This window comes from Netta rufina (genome assembly GCF_964035555.1).
Source record: "Netta rufina genome assembly, chromosome: 3".
Classification (NCBI taxonomy): domain Eukaryota; kingdom Metazoa; phylum Chordata; class Aves; order Anseriformes; family Anatidae; genus Netta; species Netta rufina.
Genome location: NC_140125.1, coordinates 116,532,805 through 116,552,818, shown reverse-complemented (window position 1 = coordinate 116,552,818; position 20,014 = coordinate 116,532,805). Strand labels below are relative to the sequence as shown.

At 42.9% G+C, this 20,014-nt stretch overlaps 3 protein-coding genes across 3 annotated transcripts; 2 read left to right on the top strand and 1 right to left on the bottom strand.

Moving 5' to 3' along the window:
- Window positions 1–1,288: 1,288 nt before the first annotated feature.
- Window positions 1,289–12,128, bottom strand: LOC311208066 (meprin A subunit alpha-like; the record flags this gene model as incomplete). The annotated part of the gene is made up of 11 exons (XM_084284484.1): window positions 1,289–1,383; window positions 2,609–3,082; window positions 3,401–3,616; window positions 6,305–6,451; window positions 7,318–7,539; window positions 7,751–7,926; window positions 8,784–8,901; window positions 9,797–9,872; window positions 9,958–9,998; window positions 11,968–11,992; window positions 12,048–12,128. 11 exons carry the CDS (start codon window positions 12,126–12,128, stop codon window positions 1,289–1,291), a joined length of 1,671 nt encoding a protein of 556 aa, XP_084140610.1.
- Window positions 12,129–13,931: 1,803 nt separating this feature from the next.
- LOC311208065 (taste receptor type 2 member 2-like) lies at window positions 13,932–14,885 on the top strand (the record flags this gene model as incomplete). Its single annotated transcript, XM_084284483.1, has 1 exon — window positions 13,932–14,885. The coding sequence occupies one exon, from the start codon at window positions 13,932–13,934 to the stop codon at window positions 14,883–14,885; it is 954 nt and encodes a 317-aa protein (XP_084140609.1).
- Window positions 14,886–18,613: 3,728 nt separating this feature from the next.
- LOC311208064 (taste receptor type 2 member 2-like) lies at window positions 18,614–19,941 on the top strand (the record flags this gene model as incomplete). The annotated part of the gene is made up of 1 exon (XM_084284482.1): window positions 18,614–19,941. Exon 1 carries the CDS (start codon window positions 18,790–18,792, stop codon window positions 19,939–19,941), a length of 1,152 nt encoding a protein of 383 aa, XP_084140608.1. The 5' UTR covers window positions 18,614–18,789.
- Window positions 19,942–20,014: the final 73 nt, after the last annotated feature.

Sequence of the window (20,014 nt, the reverse complement as noted above, 5' to 3'; positions counted from 1 at the left end):
TGAAACCTAGGAAGAAAAAGACTGGATACAACTGAGAAGCAATTTTCTGCTTGGGCCACATTAATCTGCAGGGAGTGTATGGGTTTATTCTCTTAAAACTAGCAGAGATGCTTAGTTCAAATTCTTAAAATACAGAAGCCACAGAATATAGGTGTTTGGTGAAGATATTTTATTTGATGAAGATATTTTATACAGATATTTTATCTGTCATGAATGACTGCTTGTACTTGTGAAGAGGTTGAGAGCACTTCAAGGATGGACTGGGACTTCAGTTGTAATCAGAGGAGTGAGATCTGCAAAAAAAAAGACAATAAAAGGTATGAATTCAATGCATAGCGTATATAGTACAGTTCTATCAGCTGTATTGGGCTGACTTCTAGGCTAATTCTAGGGGCAAGTAAAGAAAAAATAATGATTCATGCAAATAGCTCCAGAGGCCACAGTAGCACCCAGTGAGGCAGCTGGGAGGAGAAACTGGAATGGCAGAGAGCAGAAAGCATGCGTGGAGCTCCAGTCCGTGCCCTTCTCAAGGGAATCCTGGGACTGCTGATCTGGAGGAGACTGGGGTGAGAGGGTAGAGGGCTTTGGCAATGTGAAACAGGGCTGGAAGGCGAGGAGAGAGGGAGAAAGGCCTGTTGTGAATTGGGAGGCATGGGGTAGACCCTCAATGGTTATGCAGAGACTACCTCCAACTTTCATCAGAGGGCACTGTAACACTGCCCCTGAGCTTCCAGGCCCCCTGGTGTCAAAACGAGTGTTGAAAAGCAGACTGCACGCTTACACTGCAGCATAATAGTTTTAATGCTTAGAAATTTAGCCGAACCAGTTTGTAATTGGAGACTAAACAGTCTCCTAACAAGGCTTTCAATTTCTTAACTACAATTTCACCTAGCAGCTGCAAATGCTTTTGGGCACACTGGCACCCGTATCACGCAGAGGGACTGAACAACCCTCAGTGAATTGCTCCTGGTATAAAATGCTGTCAGGGAACATACAATGAGGCCTTGGCTGTCCTTTTGTTGTTGTTGCTAACAGCAACTTGGAAGAGTTGCTGGATGCCCTACATAACCTGCAGGCAGGCTGGACCCTCCTGCATGCTGCTTTATGCTCTAGCCTGCCCTTTGCATTTTTATTCGGCAGCACATGTTCCTGATTAAAGATTCACGGGAAGCAGCTTTCCCATTCTGCCAAAGCCTTTGTAGTTTCAAAAGTGTTTCCATTCTCTGCTGGAATGAAAACAAGAACTGTGCGGTTTTCTTGTTTGTTTGTTTGTTTGTTTTGTGAAGAGTCAGGGAGAATCCTTCCAGAAAAGCCTGGTTTTCACAGCCTTTGGCCACCTGGAGTGATTCTGGATCATCACAGTGTACTCCCAGCTGTCTTCTCCTATTCAAGACAAGTGTTACAACCAGTGTACCAGGGTCAGATTAAGATTTAATGATTGTTTACTTATACACCATTTTCCACTTTCCAGGCACTGATATTTTCTGAAGGAAACTCTTCAGAAGAGTGTTGTCAGTGAAGGATCCCTTTGTATCCAGTGGAGATCAACATACCAGGAGAGTGGTTAATCACAACTATCTTGGGATGAGCTTAACTGCTCTCCAGAAGTACACATTACTGTCAAATGACCCACCAGAGAGTGCAGAAAGTTCATTATAGACACCTAGAGTGAGGCAAGATGAACACAGCCGTCTGAGGTGTGGCTGTGTCACAGAGGATGGGCATGCACTGTCCCTCTGGCCTTCTCAGAGGGGTACCTGCCCACCAGGCTGCTGCCTGCACTAGAGAGCTCTTTTCCTTCTTCTACCCTTTCCTGCCTCCTTTGGCAGAGCAGAGCAGCTGCACACATTCCTGGCAAAAAACTGGAGCCTCAGGAGAAAAACTTTGGATCAAAACTCCTTCTGCCAATTTGTCATGGTCCAAAAAGAACAGCTTCATTTTTCAAACCACATTTTTCTTAAATAGAAAGGGATACAGGAGTGTTTGCAAATAGCAACACCATAAAGAAAGATGATCTTCAAGACATGCAAGTATAATCTGGCCTGAAAATCTTGATCTTCTGGGTTAAGAGAATCAACATTATCCAAAGGGGTTTGTACTGGGTATTCAAAAATCCAGGCACCTCAAATCACTAGACATTTAAAAGTCTTGTTCCTGAAATAGATGGCACTAAAGATTTGCTTATCACCCTCATCGTTCATGCTTTCCTTATAAACAGAAGAGTATTTACTTACTCTGTTCCAGTTGGGATTCTAATAATATGATACTGTACCTTCAAAATCAGCAAAAATAAAAAGATCATCATTTTTGAGGAATTTTTTCCAGTGCAGCTCCCTGTGTGTCAGGAATGTATTCCAGCCAACACCTGGGCTCATGTAACAGTTGCAGGCAGAAGAAAAACTCCCCGTGATAGATGGCTTGTCCCACTGCAGGGTATCATTTCTGCCTGTTGTGCAAAAATATACAAATAATTAAAACCGATCTCCAGTGAAACCAGTAGTGTCACATGCAGGACAAACCTGTCTCAGTCTCTCAGCTTTCAGCACTTTTCTCCAGCTTGACAAAACCTCCGTGTTTGCACGTTTCTCCCTGAAGCACTCTGACTTACCGTACACGAGCTGCTTTGGGTCTGTAGTAAAGCTAAGGCTGAGGGACATCCTGTGGATTACATCAGGGTCTTGATCCAGAGCAGACAAGATGACCTGTCTGTGGCCCGCCGGCCATTCCAGAAGGCCATCATTCTGACTGCTGCAGAGATGGAAAGTGATCCCCATGTAGTTCACGTAGGGTGATGAATTTCTCCCATGAGGATACAGCTGCAAAGCAAAGGCGTAGCCTTCCGAACTGTAAAACACGGGGCTCGTGATGTAGTCACCTTTTGATGTCCTGTTAAAAAGGGATGTAAAGTTCCTGATGTGCCAGATGTTGGTGGGGCAGTTCGTCTCCGTCAGGCTGGTGTCGTCGATGGCAATCCCACCTGCAGAGGTGGCTGGATCTCCTCTGATGCCCTGAAACCCGTAGCGGAATTTGGTTTGGACACTGAAGGGAATGTTGGCCAATTTCCAGTGATGTTCTCCATCGGCTGGAGGGGAAAATAATTATATGTGAGAAAGGAAAGTCCAGGACACGGCCCTAAATCAAACTGTGTCTTCCTCAAGCTCCCTGTGATCTGTTTGGATGGTAAGTGATACCCGGCACCCACATTAATGCAGGAATTGTCTTAAGGACTCTGCTTCTGGGCCACATTTTGTGTTCATGGGCACTAAATCTGGAGTTACTCAACCGAAGCAAATAAAAGTTGGATTTACATTGGGCACTTGAGCAAGCTTTCATATGATAAACCGTGCCAGCGTTGTCTTGCATCAATGTTTGCCAGCACACAAAAAGCACTTCCACTTACCTGTAATAGTGTGCAGCTTTTCCATCCTCCTAACACTTCCAGTTCCATCATCTTTCTTCACCCAGATAACTAGTTTATCCTGTGGGCTTCCATTTAACCTGTAGAAAAACTGAAGGCATTTTTCTTTCCTCCTGGGATAAAGGATGCGCGATTCCAGAAGAGCTGCCTGACCAGCGTGTCCCAGTTTTGTATCGAAGCGCATGAAATAACCTCTATCTGGTAAGCATAAAAAAGTGTTGTGAAAAAACTTTTTGATCCATTCAGTAATGAAATGAGTGTTAAATAAACTTTAGTGCAGTTTCCAATTGCCAGAGATAGAAAGTTATTTTCAAAGGAAAAAAAAAAAAATCAATCAAAAAGAATTCTCCCTACATTGCAAATCAGTATTAAAATGAAAATGCATTGAAATATGACTTGCAAAGTAGTTTGGTTGATTAGGTAGGGTGCAAGTTTGGTTCTGCTCTTTAGAAATGAAGTGCTAACCATACATACACCAGTCCTGTCAACGTGCAAATGTAAGTGAATGCACTCGGCCAGGGATTTTTTGGAAGACAAACTAGGAATGCATTGGAAGGGTCCTCTCAGGCCAAGGACTTCGTTCTGCGGCTTTCCTGGAACCCATGCCTGGTTAGCCCTCTATTGATAGATCAGACTGCCCCATAAAAGTATCTAAAGCCTTATTTGCCTTCTATGGGTAAAGAACTGATAGTAATTATTTCCTCTCTTTCTTATTTAGTCTGCTGTTCTGTCTGTGGGCCAGAGCAGCACCTCTCGTCCAACTCACTGATCTGTCTGGTTACAAAGGTTGGCCACCTCTGGATCAGTCCTGGTCCGTATATTGCAATTTTAATCAGCTTCTTGAACGTGCCTGAGCAGCTCTGGGCATCAGCTTCACCTAACAGCCTCTACACGTTCCCTCCCTACAGGGGATGCATTTTCCAGCTGCATCACTCTGGGCATTTCCAAGTACCCTGGGGCTGCATGTGTGGGTTTGCAGTTTTCCATCCGGGACCCGAGCGATGCAAGCAGCAGAGACCACATAGAGAAAACTCTGGAGCTGCTGCCTGATGCTGCTGTGAGCTCCAGTGCTGATCCCAGCTGTGTGCCTGTGCCTAGATCAGATCCCACCAGCACTGCTGGCCTTCTGCACTCAGTTCCCCTACAAATACCCAAGCAAGCTCCCCCTTTCTCACCAACTGTGACCCGTCTATTCTCAGGAAACTTGTGAGGCAGACCGCTTAGGCTCTAAACCTTCTTTCTTTTGCCTTCTCCCTGCTCGAAGCTGGGCAGTTAGCTGTCTGTCAGCAGCCACGAGCGGCAGGAAGCTGCTGTCAGCTCCTCTGCCACATGCTCCATCACACAGCCCGCACACTGTCAGCAAACCGCAAGCAGCAGCCCAGTGAGCAACAGCCAGCCAGACTCGTTTCTCTAGAAAGAAGAAATTTCTCTTTCTTTGCCAGCAAGCTGATTCATTTTGCACAGTGGGTCTTCCAAGTGCTGGTTTTTGCATTCAGCCTTACAGCAGCTGCACGTCTGCCCTCTCGCCCACGCTGACACAAACCCACACGTGGGATGAGAGCAGCTGCATCCCTTCACCCAACCTGCTACCCACCTGCTTTCCCTCTCACTGAGCAAAATTTCCCATAGCCACCAAATCTACAGGCTGTAGCCAAACACAGCATTTGGCAACAAAAATGATCCGTGACCTCCCAGAGCCATCTCTCGCTGTCTTCTTCCTTGGAACAAGTCCCACAGAAATGACTTTCACTTCTTTCCGTATTTTTTTTCCTCTTGAACCATGAGGGACTTTCGTGAGCAACCACAACTTGCATTTTGGGAAGCAGATGTGCCTAACTGTGACCGCTTGTACCCAGACCAGCTAGGCTCATGCCTGTGACTTTCATAAGAAGCTTTTTTGCTAGAGGATTTTGGGGACTGTCTATGTGTTACATCTCTGCAGTGTCTAATTTTTCCCCCTCTGGCTGTGAAAACAACAGACCCCTGCACAATTCCTGTATTCTGACAGCAAGCAGAGCTCAATACGCTCATCTTTGTTCAATATATGTTTAAGTGAGTGCAGTCAGAGCCAAAGCCCTGATCAAAAGGACCCCATACAACACTGTCCTCGGAAGAGGGGTAATCACTGCTGGGTTGTTTCTCAGGTAATTCTTCGGCCTCCCCGTGTGGTGCAGCTTGAGCAGGCTTGGAGCAAGCAGCAGCTCCACCTTCCTGATGCAGCGCTGCATCACACAGCACACCTCCCTTGGAGAAGTCTCCTGGGGATGTTTTTTCCTGCTCCGCGACACACTGCTGAAAGTCAGCTTCCTATTTTGACCATCCTGGACTGGTTTCAATATCAGAATTTGTTTATAAACAAGGTCTGTGTTTTGTGATATTTGCCTATGCACAGACTTCTGCAAAGATGCCTGAAGTGAACTCCTGTACAAAGGGGAAGTGTTTCTTAGCTTCAGTTTAAAAATAATAATAATAATCTCAAAATACTGTAATATATGCATAAAAGGAGGAGAGTCTCATCTGACTTAATTCTGTGGAGTTTCACCGAAGTCAGCTGTAGCAAACTGGTGAGAATCCCTGAGTTTCTATAGAACTGCTACGAATTTGCAGCAGCTAAATCTCAAACTCTCATTTCTTCATGATGTTACAATGTAGAGAAAAGATTTAAGGAAGGGTTAAACATATCATATGAAAATTATTAGTCTTCCTATCTGAAAATTCAGGGGTCATGTTTAGTATCATACATATAGTGATTAACATTAACAGTATGGTATTTCTAAACACTTAATTACCTCTGTCCATCTCACATCTTATTTTCACATCTTACATTTTCACATCTTTTAAAAGCATGGTGAATTCGAATGACAATCTAAAATATACATTTGTTACCTGCACAGTTTCCCAACAAAGTATGGTCTTCTTCTCCTGATTTGCCCAATGTGTGGTCCCAATCAGCATCATCTTTTCCACTTTGCACCATCCCACAGATATTGATGTATTCAAAGGAACACTGGTCCAAGAAGGTGAGGCTTGAAGTTGCCAGGAACAGAGAAACATATGTTTTGTTCATTAATACCAAAAAAGCCTTGTCCTGTTAGCTCCATTCCAGAGTGCTTATGTGCTGCACTTAAATTCATGAAATATGTTGTTAATGCAACTGAAAACTACACAGACTTTCACATCTACCACTCTGTTACCACAAGTAAATTATGCTTTCCCCTAAAACAAGCATGTTATCTCTTTTTCCCACTCTAAGCCGGATATTTCCTTGCATGAACCACCTTGACCTCTGCATGCCAGTTCTTCCTTTCAGATATTTATCATTTTCTCTAAGCCTGTTGGGACTAGGTTCTCTGTCCTGTTTCTCACTTCAGGGTGTAAATCAGAAGTAGTTCTGCTGAAGCTAGTGGAAATGTTCAGGTATATGTTAACAGTGAGTCAGTACAAAATCTGGAATGCTTACTTTCATGCTTTGCCAGTGAAGCTGGAGACATGATTAACCCAATTCATGCTTCTGAACATCACATAGGGAGAAAAAGGAACTTGAAGTACCCTGATTTCAGAAGCCCTAATTCCAGACTCTCATTGCTTGAAGATTTTATCATCAACAACAAGAGATCATCGTCCATGTTACTATTACAGGTAATCTTACGGGAATGCCTGGTTGAACAAAATCTATTAAAAGACTCTTGATTCACTCAAATGGTGTTCTGTAATGAAATTTTGAAATAATTTTGAAATAATGAAATTTTCATTATGCTGCATAAGAACTATAGCTTCTTTTAGCACTGTGAAAGGATCCCAAGAGGGAAGTGTTCTTGTTCCTCTCCTGCGACTCCATCCACATTATCATGAATCTTGAGAAAGGGTTTTCAAGTCTATGTGTGAGAAGATGAACTTACTGCAGTTGTACATGCGATTCAGCTTCAGTAAGTCAATCCTGCTCAGGTCCAACCTCTGCCCAATAATCTCATTAAACTCAGGAATTTTTGTTGTAATGGAAGGGACGTTGCTGTTGATGTTGAAAGAATATGGTCCATAGTGCAGGACTGACTCATAATCATACGGGGTATTGAGATCATCAAGGAAACTATCATTGTGTTTGTCAAAGGCATATGCAAAACCTAGACAAAAACATATGCACATGATTAGGCAAGACCAGAAATAAAACTTACCACATAACACCATTTCAAAATGCTTTACCCACGGCTAAATAATGGTCCAGTTGTCAGCAATTGGGCAGTCATTCTCAACCAGAGACGTCTGAAATCAGCATTTTGAAAAAGGGGCATGCATCTACAGATAATTCTCGAGCGTGTCAGACCTGCATAGTACCTTCAATAATTTCGTCCCACCATATCTGAACATAGTCGTCACGATCCGTCCGGGATTGCTCGTGGTAGAATCCCAAGGCATGCAGGAGCTCATGTTCCACTATAGCTTTATAATCACACCTCTCCCCTATAGACACCGTCTGACCCCTCTGAAGATCCCCCACATAAGACCAGCACCTGTAAGGCAAAGACTGAGATACTGCACCCATTTTGCATAATACCTTCTATGATTTGTATTTATATTGAATAGAGCTGTTAAACTACATGGGATTTCTAGACAGTAGCTGTTGGCCCCGGCTTCCTGATGTCCCACCCAGTGAGCAGGGAGATCCCCCACCTAACTTCAGACTCTCACAGTGCTGGCAGGTGCTGCTGAGTTAGCTTCCCTGGCACCTTTACAGTCCCTGGCTGGTTACAGGCATTTGGGATGGAAGCTGTCACACCTATTATAGACTTCTATTTTAGGCGAGAGGGTTTATGGCTTGGAACAATCGCCTCCTCCCCAACGAGTGCCAAGACAGCCTGCAGTGAGCTGCAGAGCCTGGGAGGTGCTGGGTTCAACGTTTGGTCAAGTTCAGCCCCTGAAAGAAAGGAGACATCCCCTGCCCCTGCCCCTAACAAACACCAGGAGAAACTTCATTGTTTTCCTGAAAGAATTCCAAGAAAGGGGTTCACTTCAGTAGCCAGGATGTGAATGGAAATAAAACATTATTATAAAATAATATATTAAATATATATTAGATATATCATTATATATAATATATTTAATACATATAATTTATATATTATTTATATATATTTGTATTGTATATATACATATATATTATCAAATATTATATTAAGAGAACGTCAAATGCAGATAGCACCTTTGCCTGGTTAGTCTGTCTGCATTGGCTTCAGCATACCACAAATAAGCTCTGGGCCAGAAATGTGATTCAGGTATTTATGCCCTGTGTAATAGCCAGAATGAAAGGAAAGTCTCCTCATTGGAAGAAAATCAGATGGTACGAGCCAGGCCATTAATACAAAATTACCCGTCCAGCTTCTCAAATTTCAAGTAAGTCTGCTCCCCTTCATAGGGCTTGAAATCAATGCAGGACTTCAGCCTGAACATGTCTAATGCCTGCAGGACAACACCTTTAGCATTCAGATCTGAAAGATACAGCAGAGGATAACAGTAGAAGTTGTACTTCTTTTATAAAAGTATAAATAGCTATAATTCTAAATACGAACAAGCATGCATTAGAAATCTGAACATGTATAAAAATATCTACTAAAAATATAAAAATATCAAAGAGCAGGAGGCTGTTAGCAGAATTCCCCAATTAGTGTAATTTTGTAAGATCTCATAGGGAAATATAATAATTTTATTATCTTTATTAGATAAACTCAGAGAGCTGGAAAACAAACAAACAAAAAATATGCAGGCTTTTGGACATCTGAGGCATTGCTTGGGTTTTTCTAGGTACTTCTAATGCACATCATTGTATTATCTGAGCTGTCAAGTATTGTAAACTTCGAACTTGGGACTGGCAAACACAGGAGAGATCCATAGGATTTTAACACTGTTTTACTATTAGTTTTATACCTGAAGTGTTCAAACTTTTAAATAATACCTAAAGTTAGATGAAAACAAAAAGGGAAAATTCTCTGAATGTTTTCATTTATAAAATATCTGCATTTCCCTGGACTGGGACTGGAGCTGGGACTGCTACAAAGAGATAAGGCATGAAGGGTACAGTAGATCAAGACACGTGTCCTTGTGATTAGGATTTCCTGATTCCATTATCTGGAGACCCCAGCCAGATACACCGATATTAGTTAAATTGGCTGCTCAATTAGCATCAGGCTCATTACTGGGACTGTGACATCGACAACAAGATGTGCTGGAGCAGAGTTGCATCGCTCAGTCTGGCCAAGAGTAACATAACATTAACAGGGCATAATTCAGTAGCAAATGAAACAAAAGCAGCCCAGAGAGCTGTACAAAACCAGAGTACATATAATGAAAGCCATACAACCCTACCACAATAAAAAGACTTATTACCCAGGCTGTCAGCCAGGATGTAGGGGATGGGAAATTTCCATCTGTAGGAGTTGTTTCTTAGAGCATTCCTCTCCAGCTGTGGATGATATTAACACACTGGTGTTAACATTTCAGCCCAGCTCACACTCTTACTGGAGTTAGTTTAGATCAGCAATGCTTACCGGTAAGATAATATCACCCTCAAAAAGCTGCCTTCCTGTTTCTGAAAGGAGATAAACAAGCACTTTGGTTAAAGCAACATATCCAGGACTGCAGTATGTTGTGTTCTTTTTCAAAGACCACACAATTTATCATGAGGCTGCCTCATCAGCCAACCCATCTCTCCATAAACAGCAACCACCCAGAAACAGGCAACAAAGAGCCAACGCCACCCTACAGCATGCTCATCCACCACCTGCAATGAAGGAGGATTTGGGGTTGAATGAAGATTTCCATAACAATTTCATATCACCTGCCCAGAGGAGATATTTGCTCTTTTTCCTTGGCTTGTATCCTGAACCCATCATGGACTTCAGAACATTGTGGATATTTAGGTAAAATGGGATTTGTCCAGAAGTTAGGCATCTAGTCGCCTGATGACTTGGCTAACCTAGACTAATCATCTGGGATCCTCCTATGATCACAGGAGAAAGACAAGGGTTCTGGAGAGGGAAGGGGTTCATCCTCGTTTTTCAAAGCCCTGAGCCTGAACTAAGCTCAGATTCAAGCAATTCAATCTAAATGCCTACCCTGGGTATGTGCTATATGTCTCAGACCCACATGCAGCTATCCACATGCAGAAGGAGACTTCCCCTTCTAGAGGTGCCACAGGAGATGGATTTGAACCGGCATCAGGCACCTGTGATTTAAGCAGCTTATCCACATCTGCAGCTTATCCACATCTTCCATGCTTTAAAAGCACAGCACTTGTGACTCTTATTTTATACTTTGGGTTTTTTTAAGGTGCCAAATTCCCTGTCCAAACATGGGTCCAAGCTGCAGCCACTGTATGGTCCTGTGAGTGTAAAATTAATTAATGTCCTTGTATAGGCACAATCCCAGCACAAACAGTTCATCCATAACCTATTTCTATAACCTTTTGTTACAGAAATTTCTATAACCTTTAGTTACAGAAATATCCTATTTTCTTCACATATATAAAAAGAGAAGAAAAAAATAATCTAGTCCCATGTGCTTTGTTCTACCAGCAAAATCAGAGGAAAGCTACCCCAGAGCATAAAGCAGATAACAATCCATGGCAGGAAATGAAAACTCTCTCAAGGCAACAGCGCTGAAGCCCTGTGGTAGGGCTGAAGGTACTTTAGATTTGTATCTTGGCCATTGGTGGTGTGAAACCCAGCAGCTCACTTAGGATGAGTGCACGTCAACAAAACAGAGGTGGAATTAGAGCCACTGCCAAGGTTTTTCTGGTGGTGGTATTGCAGAAGAGTGCAGGGGTTGATGCAGGTTTGGTACAGCACAGAGGCTGCTGAGCCTTGCCCAAGAGCTGTTGAGTGTATTTCCAAATTTGAGAGTAAGGTATTGGGCTTCCTACAAAATTAGCCTTATGGACATTTCCCAGCCTTAGTGATATGGTTTAGTAGAGGGGTTTAGTTAGTGTTAGGTCAGAGGTTTGACTAGGTGATCTTGGAGGTCTCTTCCAACCTACATGTAGATGATTCTGTGATTCCCTTTCCTATACCAACCTTTCTGGACGTTTCTGTCCTCTGCCCCATGCCCTGCTCCTGCCTTGCCAGCTTCTCCTACTGCTATCAGACTACACAAGGGAGGTCTCCCCCTGTCTCCCCAAAAAGAGCTAGGGGTCATCCCACACATTTTTAACCGCCCTGCAGTACTTACACCTTGGGGACTTTGCTCACATAGGAGGGGTCTTTCAGACCCCTGACATCTGCCAGACTTGTAGTCACCCAAAGGCTAGCTCAGATCTCTGTAAAAATTCAGCACTCCGCTTACTTACTCTCCTGACTTACCTGAGTTTATTTCTGGGATGTCCTTTCTAAGCTGCCCTCCGTCAACAACATACACTGTCAAAAATAAAATAAAATAAAATAAAATAAAATAAAATAAAATAAAATAAATCCCTAAATTAGTCACTAAACGACATGAATTGGTGTAAATCCCCACTTGATGACTGATAATTTTCCACTAACATAAAAATATTGTGTCCTTACCTCTGTCATCAACAGAGTTTTGGATCTGAAACATAGAAAGCACAGCTTCAAAATCACAGACAAATGCAGTGAAATCTCACCCTGATCATGAGCCAGAAAACAGAGAAGATGGGAATACCATAAAGGCAAAGGAGCAGGTAGCCAGTGCTGTGAAACAACATAACCTCCAGGGATCCATTTCAGAAGACAATCTGGTGCTGCCGTCCCATGTAGATATAGTGTCCTGGGGGGGATTAACCTTCAGAAGAACTGATAAGCCATCAGAAAAGATGAACTTTGAAAGGAAGAGCAGATTTTTATCTTATATATAGCCATAAGCAAAAACTGATAAGCAATCTGCTTCCCCATAACAATTACTCTTAGCACATTAACCCTTGTGGCATTCAGGAGATACCAAACTCTTTAGTATTTCTGTGACTTCTTCAGAGACAATCTCACTTTTTTTTTTCTTTTTTTTTTTTTCTGCTTTACAAACTATCCTGGCCCCATCCTGACATGAGGCCAACAAAGCAGCTCAGAACAGAAGCAACCCTAAGAGGCTTAGGGTTTGCATTTTGAATGAATAATTCACTTTAACAAAATGGTTTGGTTGTTGGTGGTTTGTTGTTTTTTTTTTTTTATTTTCCTGAAAACATCTTCATGCAAACACTAACATAAACACACATAGCACTAATATACATAATTTTAGGGGTAAAACATCATTTTTAATTTAAAAAAAAAATGTGTTATTTTTGTAATCAACAGAACATTGGCCATAGAGTTCAAACAAAGCATCCTAGTTTGGGTTTCCTCAGGAGACCTCAAAGGCTTTCTCCTTCAGGACAGAGGTGCCACAAGGGATCCTGGCTTGGTCCCACTGATGTGCCTATGAAGCTAACTGCTCCCAGTGCTTTGCGTGGGGATCCCACCCAGGGATCCCACCAAGTGCTTTCCCTGTGGACACAAGCCACACAAGCCATGGCAAAGAAGGACAGGATATGGATTTACTCATGCAAAAACATTTCAACAGGTTAAAAATGTAGCTAGGTCTTAGTGAAAAAAATAAATGCAAATAGAAGCATGCGATAGCAATACTCGCTGAGCGGTACTTGCATTTATATCCCCCAGAAGACAGGGGGTTCATTCTGACAAGAGCAGATGCCGGTGGCTTATTCCTTGTAGTTTTAGAGCTATTTGTTGAGAATTAACTTTATTCTACTTCCATCACAGCATCAGTTGTGATCTGGTTGGTTACTGTGGTCTCAACGGGGAAGGCTCTTTACAAACCCGAAGTCTATAGGAAGTCTGTGCTCTACAGAGCTTTACACAACTTGCTTGTTAGAAAACAAAAACAAAAACAAAAAACAAATAAATAAATAAAAATACAAAACAAAGCAGGTTTTCAGGACCTAAAGACTTCTGGGAGCTTGAGAGAAATTCAGGGTGAAGGGAGCACAGCATGGTCCCATCCCCTAAACTCCTCACATCACTCCCAGAGACTCTACTTGGCATATGGATTTTGGACCCTGGCACAGGGACTCGTCCTTATGTTTACCCCTTTCCTTCATATGCTTTAGTTTAAGCTTTTAAAAGAAATTCCTCCTTATCCTGAACTGCCTTCCCCCTACCACGTGCCTGTTCACTTATGATTAAAGCTATACCATGGGGAAAAAGAAGATGGGTTTCAGTGTCCTCTGAGAGTAAAATATCAGAACAGCACCTACACTGTTTGTGTCACCAAACACAGCTCCTCTGGGCCAAAATTCAAATACTGAAGACTGGTACTGATGCCAGGTAAGGGAATATCTGCCACATTTACATTCCTGCACCTGTGCTGCTCTGAAGAGGAGCAGCACCAAGATCTGCCCCCCGCCACCAGCTCTATAAAACTCCTCTTCACAGGCGTGATGCTCAGGGAACAGCATCTGCCATCCTATGCTGAGCATCGGCACAGCAGCCTGCGTGTCCACCACCCGTCGTGCAGGATGGAAGCTTCCCACTCTCAGCAGCAATTTAATGCCACTTCATACGATATCGCCGTTACGCTCGTCATCACACTTCAGGCTTTTGCTGGCATGTGGATCAATGTTTTCATTGTGGCTGTGTCTTGCCTTACCTGGGTTAAAAAGAAAAGCTTTAACTCCAGTGAGAAGATCTTGCTGTTTCTGGGATGTTCCAGGTTTTGGTTTTTGTTTGTGACATGGGCATATACCATTATTTCCATGATTTTTCACTGGCAAATTTATATCAGTGGGGTAACCCCAATATTTTCACCTCTTCTGTGCTTTTCTAATTCTTCCAACTTGTGGGCTTCTGCCTGCCTGTATGCTTTTTATTGTGTAAAAATTGCAAACTTCAGACACATCTTCTTCATCTACCTGAAAGTGAAAATTGACAGGATTGTGCCATGGCTGCTCTTGGGTTCAGTGGTTTTGTCCCTGGTCATGTGTAGCCCCATCTTAAACATTACCGATGAACTAAGGGGTAGCAACCTCAGTTCCACCTCCCCAGGATATGTCACAAAAGTGAATGAGGAAATAAGCAAACAATATTCCCCTATTTTGTATATCTGCGGCTTTGGGTTTTCTGTAGCATTCATAATAGTCATCTTCTCTGCCTTTCTCCTCCTCATTTCTCTCTGGAGACACAAGCACAAGATGCAGACAAGCTCAGCAAAGGACCTCAGCATGGATGCCCACATCAAAGCCATGAAATCTCTGCTGTCCTTCTTCATCATCTACGGCATCAACTTCATATGTTTGATCTTGACAATGATTTATACCAGTCGGGAGAAAAATCCTATGACATTTCTCTTTTTAGTACTCCAGTACGCTTTTCCGTCTGTTCATTCCCTTATCCTGATTTTCAGCAGCCCCAAACTGGAAAAGATAGTGCTGAGGATTCTGCCCTGTGTGAAGCACAAGCTTTGCATATGCTAGGAAGTGTAATAAAGGATGGAGCCGGGGAAAAATTCTCACTTTTTCTGCTTAAAACCAAGTCCCTCAATCTTTAATGCAGTTCTCCAGCCAGTGCAGGTGATGCTGATGTGCTATCTTCTCTAACTAAATTAAAAACATTTCATTGAAATTCTTTGAATTAAATCATTACGAGGTAAATAAATTATTGTTATCATTTCATTTAACTAATTCTTTTAGTTAAATTACTGTCAAAAAAAATAATTTAGATTTGGTCTATGGACTAGCTGTGAAAGGGGGACAACAGTATAAGAGTACTGTGTACCTAAAAATGCTTCTGTATTTGCTGACTGAAACTACTTAGCTACACTTATTCGTACGCATTTTGTTTTACAAATCATTTCTGCTGTGGCTGTGAACTCTGTAATATTATCAGTTGTACAATTATCATGCACTGTGTGTGAATATGCAAATCGCTCTTATTTAGAAGAGCTGCGAGGGAAAAACAGTGGCAGCGAGAGGTGAGGAGTGATGAGAGAGGAGCAGCCCTGGGACTCCAGGTCAGTGCAGCAGGAGGGCAAGAGGTGCTGCAGTCATGGGGCAGAAGTTCCCCTGTAGTCTGTAGAGGACCAAATAGGAGCAGATCTCCGCGCTGTGGCCCCTGGAGGGCTAGGAGGAGGAAGAAGTGACAGAGATGATCTGTTATGGGCTGAGCACAACCGTCATGCCCCATCCTCTCTGCCACTTGGAGGGGAGAGGTCTGAAGATTTGGGACTGAAGGAGTAAAGATGAGCCTGGGAAAAAGGGCAATGTGGGAGAAGATGTTTTAGTTTTGTCCATTTCTCACTATCCTGTTCTACTTTTAATAAATTAAGCTAATTTTCCCAAGGTCTTTTTTTTTTTTTTTTTTTTTTTTTTGTCCTTGATGGCGATTGGTAAGCGATCTCCCTGCCATCCATGAGCTTCTCCATCTCATTTTCTTCCCCCAGCCTGTTGAGAAGGGGGAGTGGGAGAGCAGCTAAGGGGGGTCTACCAGCCAGTGAAGGCCAACCCATCACAGCAGATTAGCTCAATGCGGAATAGGTGCAGCACAAGCAGAATGCTTTTCATGATGTTACACCTCAGGTGTTACACCTCAGGTGTAACATTATCCCAGCCGGACATGGATTCACTCAATAAGTAATCAAGCTTTCCCTCCGCTATATTTGCAAGGAGAACCTTTCATGTATTCCGACTAGCAGAAAGCTTTTCAAACATCTTCCTCAGATAAAGGAGGTGTGGTCATCCTGCAGGACAGCAGTGTGAAGAGCTCACTGATTTCTATGAGCTCTCTATTAGAAATTGGTCCAGAGGAGATGCTCTCGTCAGAGAACACAAGTGGTCTCAAGACAATAATATGAAAACATGAAATGAAGGACAAAAGCTTTGTTTGTAAGCTCTTTATTTTAAGAGTTGCTTCTTCTATGGGCAAAGAACATTCCCGTCCCTCTTAATCTCCACCCCCACAACAAGGAAAGGAGAAGACATTAATAAGAAAGGGGTTTTTTTGTTTGTTTGTTTTATTTTGTTTTACCAACCATTAGCTTTCACTCTTTTCTGGCTTCTCCTGAACTAGTAAGGCAAAAATTACATTGATCTTGTTCTGCTACAAACAAAGAAAGGGCCTGAGGCGTCTGATCCAAATTAGCCAGTCAGAGCACATGGCCTTTAGCTGTTTGCCTTTAGCTGCAATTGAACTTCTCAAATCAGATGCCAAACCCCACTGAGTCCAGTTCCACAACAGGACACACTGCACCACCCACATCCCCCAAGACAGGTGGGCCTTAAATGTCATCTGGACACATCTCCCCACCTAAAGGCCTTTCAAGGACAGGCACCACCATACCTCCCTTCTTTCCCTCATGTTGCTCACAAAGTTGATCCTTTAACATGAAGTCCCAATCACTTTCACAAAAAGGCCACAGAGTGTCCTTACTCCCTACAGCCCATGGCACATCGCCCCTCAAAAGATTGCATACCACAAGGCTCAGCTCCAGCAAGCCACGCTGAAGACACCTCCTTCCATCCTTAAAAGTCTCAAAAGGAGAGGGAATGCAGACACACAGGTGTCAGAGGTCAGTATGAATGGCTGCCCAGTGCTGGCATGAAAAACTGCCTTGGATCAAATTCAAAATATTTTTTTTTTCCCAATCAAGAAGTAAAACAATTAAAAAATGCTTTTACCACTTTTTGATAAGAGTAAGGGATGAAAGAGGGATAGCTCAGGAGTGGTTCCATGGATTCCTGTGAACACAGATATAAAAATGGCTGGGGGCACTGCTAAAAATAAGGCAGTGCTCTAACTGTCTTGGCAGTCACAAATGGCTGAAACCAGTAACGAGGGAGCACGTATTCCCTCCTGCTGGACTAAGGATGGTAGATATAGGCTGTTAAGTTCATGTCCACTGAAAGGTCAACACCAGAGTTCCCTGCAACCAGAAGAAGCAACTAGGTCCCACTGCCAAAGAAAAGAGAGAGGCAACACGAGAGACTATGAGCCCCTGAAAGAACCTCAGGCTGACTCAGGACCAGAAGCAAACAAGCAAAGGGCATGGACATCACTACAGTGAGCAGAACCACAGTCTCAGGTGCTTTCCTCAGTCAAATAGGAACAAAAAGATTTCCCTCCCAGGCAATATGGGTAGATACTGCCATTTCTATGACTATATCTCTATTTCAGTGAATTACAGTATTAGTCTATCATACACCTTCTGTAGTTTTCTGGTATTTGAGGTCTGATACATATAGACACACACATGGACAGAAGCTCTCATTCCTGCTTCCTAAGAACATCTTGATGGAAACACTTAGATAAACACTTAGATTTTATATATGTGATTTTTGGGGTAAAACATCATCTTTAATTTAAAAACTTGTGTTCTTATTGTAATCAACAGAACATTGGCCATAGAGTTCAAACAAAGCATCCTAGTTTGGGTTTCCCCAGGAGACCTCAAAGGCTTTGTCCCTCAGGACAGGGGTGCCATGAGAGGTCCAGGCTTGGTCCCACTGTCATGCCTATGAAGCTAACTGCTCCCAGTGCTTTGCGTGGGGATCCCACCCAGAACTTTCTCTGTGGACACAAGCCACACAGGCCAGGGAGAAGCAGGACAGGATATGGATTTACTCATGCAAAAACATTTCAACAGGTTAAAAATGTAGCTAGGTCTTAGTGGAAAAAATATAATGCAAATAGAAGCATGTGATAGCGATACTCGCTGAGCGGTACTTGCATTTATATCCCCCAGAAGACAGGGGGTTCGTTCTGAAAAGTGAAGATGCTGGTGGTTTATTCCTCGCAGTTTTAGAGCTATTTGTTGAGAATTAACTTTATTCTACTTCCATCACAGCATCAGTCGTGATCTGGTTGGTTACTGTGGTCTCAACGGGGAAGGCTCTTTACAAACCCGAAGTCTATAGGAAGTCTGTGCTCTACAGAGCTTTACACAACTTGCTTGTTAGAAAACAAAATAAAGGAAAGCAAAACAAAATGAAGCAGGTTTTCAGGACCTAAAGACTTCTGGGAGCTTGAGAGAAGTTCAGGGTGAAGGGAGCACAGCATGGTCCCATCCCCTAAACTCCTCACATCACTCCCAGAGACTCTACTTGGCATATGGATTTTGGACCCTGGCACAGGGACTCGTCCTTATGTTTACCCCTTTCCTTCATATGCTTTAGTTTAAGCCTTTGAAAGAAATTCCTCCTTATCCTGAACTGCCTTCCCCCTACCACGTGCCTGTTCACTTATGATTAAAGCTCTACCATGGGGAAAATGAAGATGGGTTTTTCGTGCCCTCCGAGAGTGAAATGTCAGAGCAGCATATACGCTGTTTGTGTCACCAAACACAGCTCCTCTGGGCCAAAATTCAAATATTGAAGACTGGTACTGATGCCAGGTAAGGGAATATCTGCCACATTTACATTCCTGCACCTGTGCTGCTCTGAAGAGGAGCAGCACCAAGATCTGCCCCCCGCCACCAGCTCTATAAAACTCCTCTTCACAGGCATGATGCTCAGGGAACAGCATCTGCCATCCTATGCTGAGCATCGGCACAGCAGCCTGCGTGTCCACCACCCGTCGTGCAGGATGGAAGCTTCCCACTCTCAGCAGCAATTTAATGCCACTTCATATGATATCACCGTTATGGTCGTCATCACACTTCAGGCTTTTGCTGGCATGTGGATCAATGCTTTCATTGTGGCTGTGTCTTGCCTTACCTGGGTTAAAAAGAAAAGCTTTAACTCCAGTGAGAAGATCTTGCTGTTTCTGGGATGTTCCAGGTTTTGGTTTTTGTTTGTGACATGGGCATATACCATTACTTCAACGCTTTTTCACTGGCAAACTTATATCCGCAGGGTACCACGAATATTTGCACCTCTTCTCTGTATTTCAAATTCTTTCAACTTGTGGTTTTCTACCTGCTTGTATGTTTTTTATTGTATAAAAATCGCAAATTTCAGATATATCTTCTTCATCTACCTGAAAGTGAAAATTGACAGGATTGTGCCATGGCTGCTCTTGGGTTCAGTGGTTTTGTCCCTGGTCATGTGTAGCCCTGTTTTTGACAGTACCAATCAAGTGAGCTGTTGCAACCTCAATTCCACCTCCCTAGAATATTTCAGAAAACTGAATGAGAAAATAAACAAACAATATTCCTCTATTTTTTACATTTGCGGCTTTGGGTTTTCTGTAGCATTCATAATAGTCATCTTCTCTGCGCTTCTCCTCCTCTTTTCTCTCTGGAGACACAAGTGCAAGATGCAGACAAGCTCAGCAAAGGACCTCAGCATGGATGCCCACATCAAAGCCATGAAATCTCTGCTGTCCTTCTTCATCATCTATGGCATCAACTTCATATGTTTGATCTTGACAATGATTTATCCCAGTCGGGAGAAAAATCCTATGACATTTCTCTTTTTAGTACTCCAGTACGCTTTTCCGTCTGTTCATTCCCTTATCCTGATTTTCAGCAGCCCCAAGCTGGAAAAGATAGTGCTGAGGATTCTGCCCTGTGTGAAGCGCAAGCTTTGCATGTGCTAGGAAGTGTAATAAAGGATGGAGCCGGGGAAAAATTTGCACTTTTTCTGGGAATAATTCTGACTTTTTCTTTTCA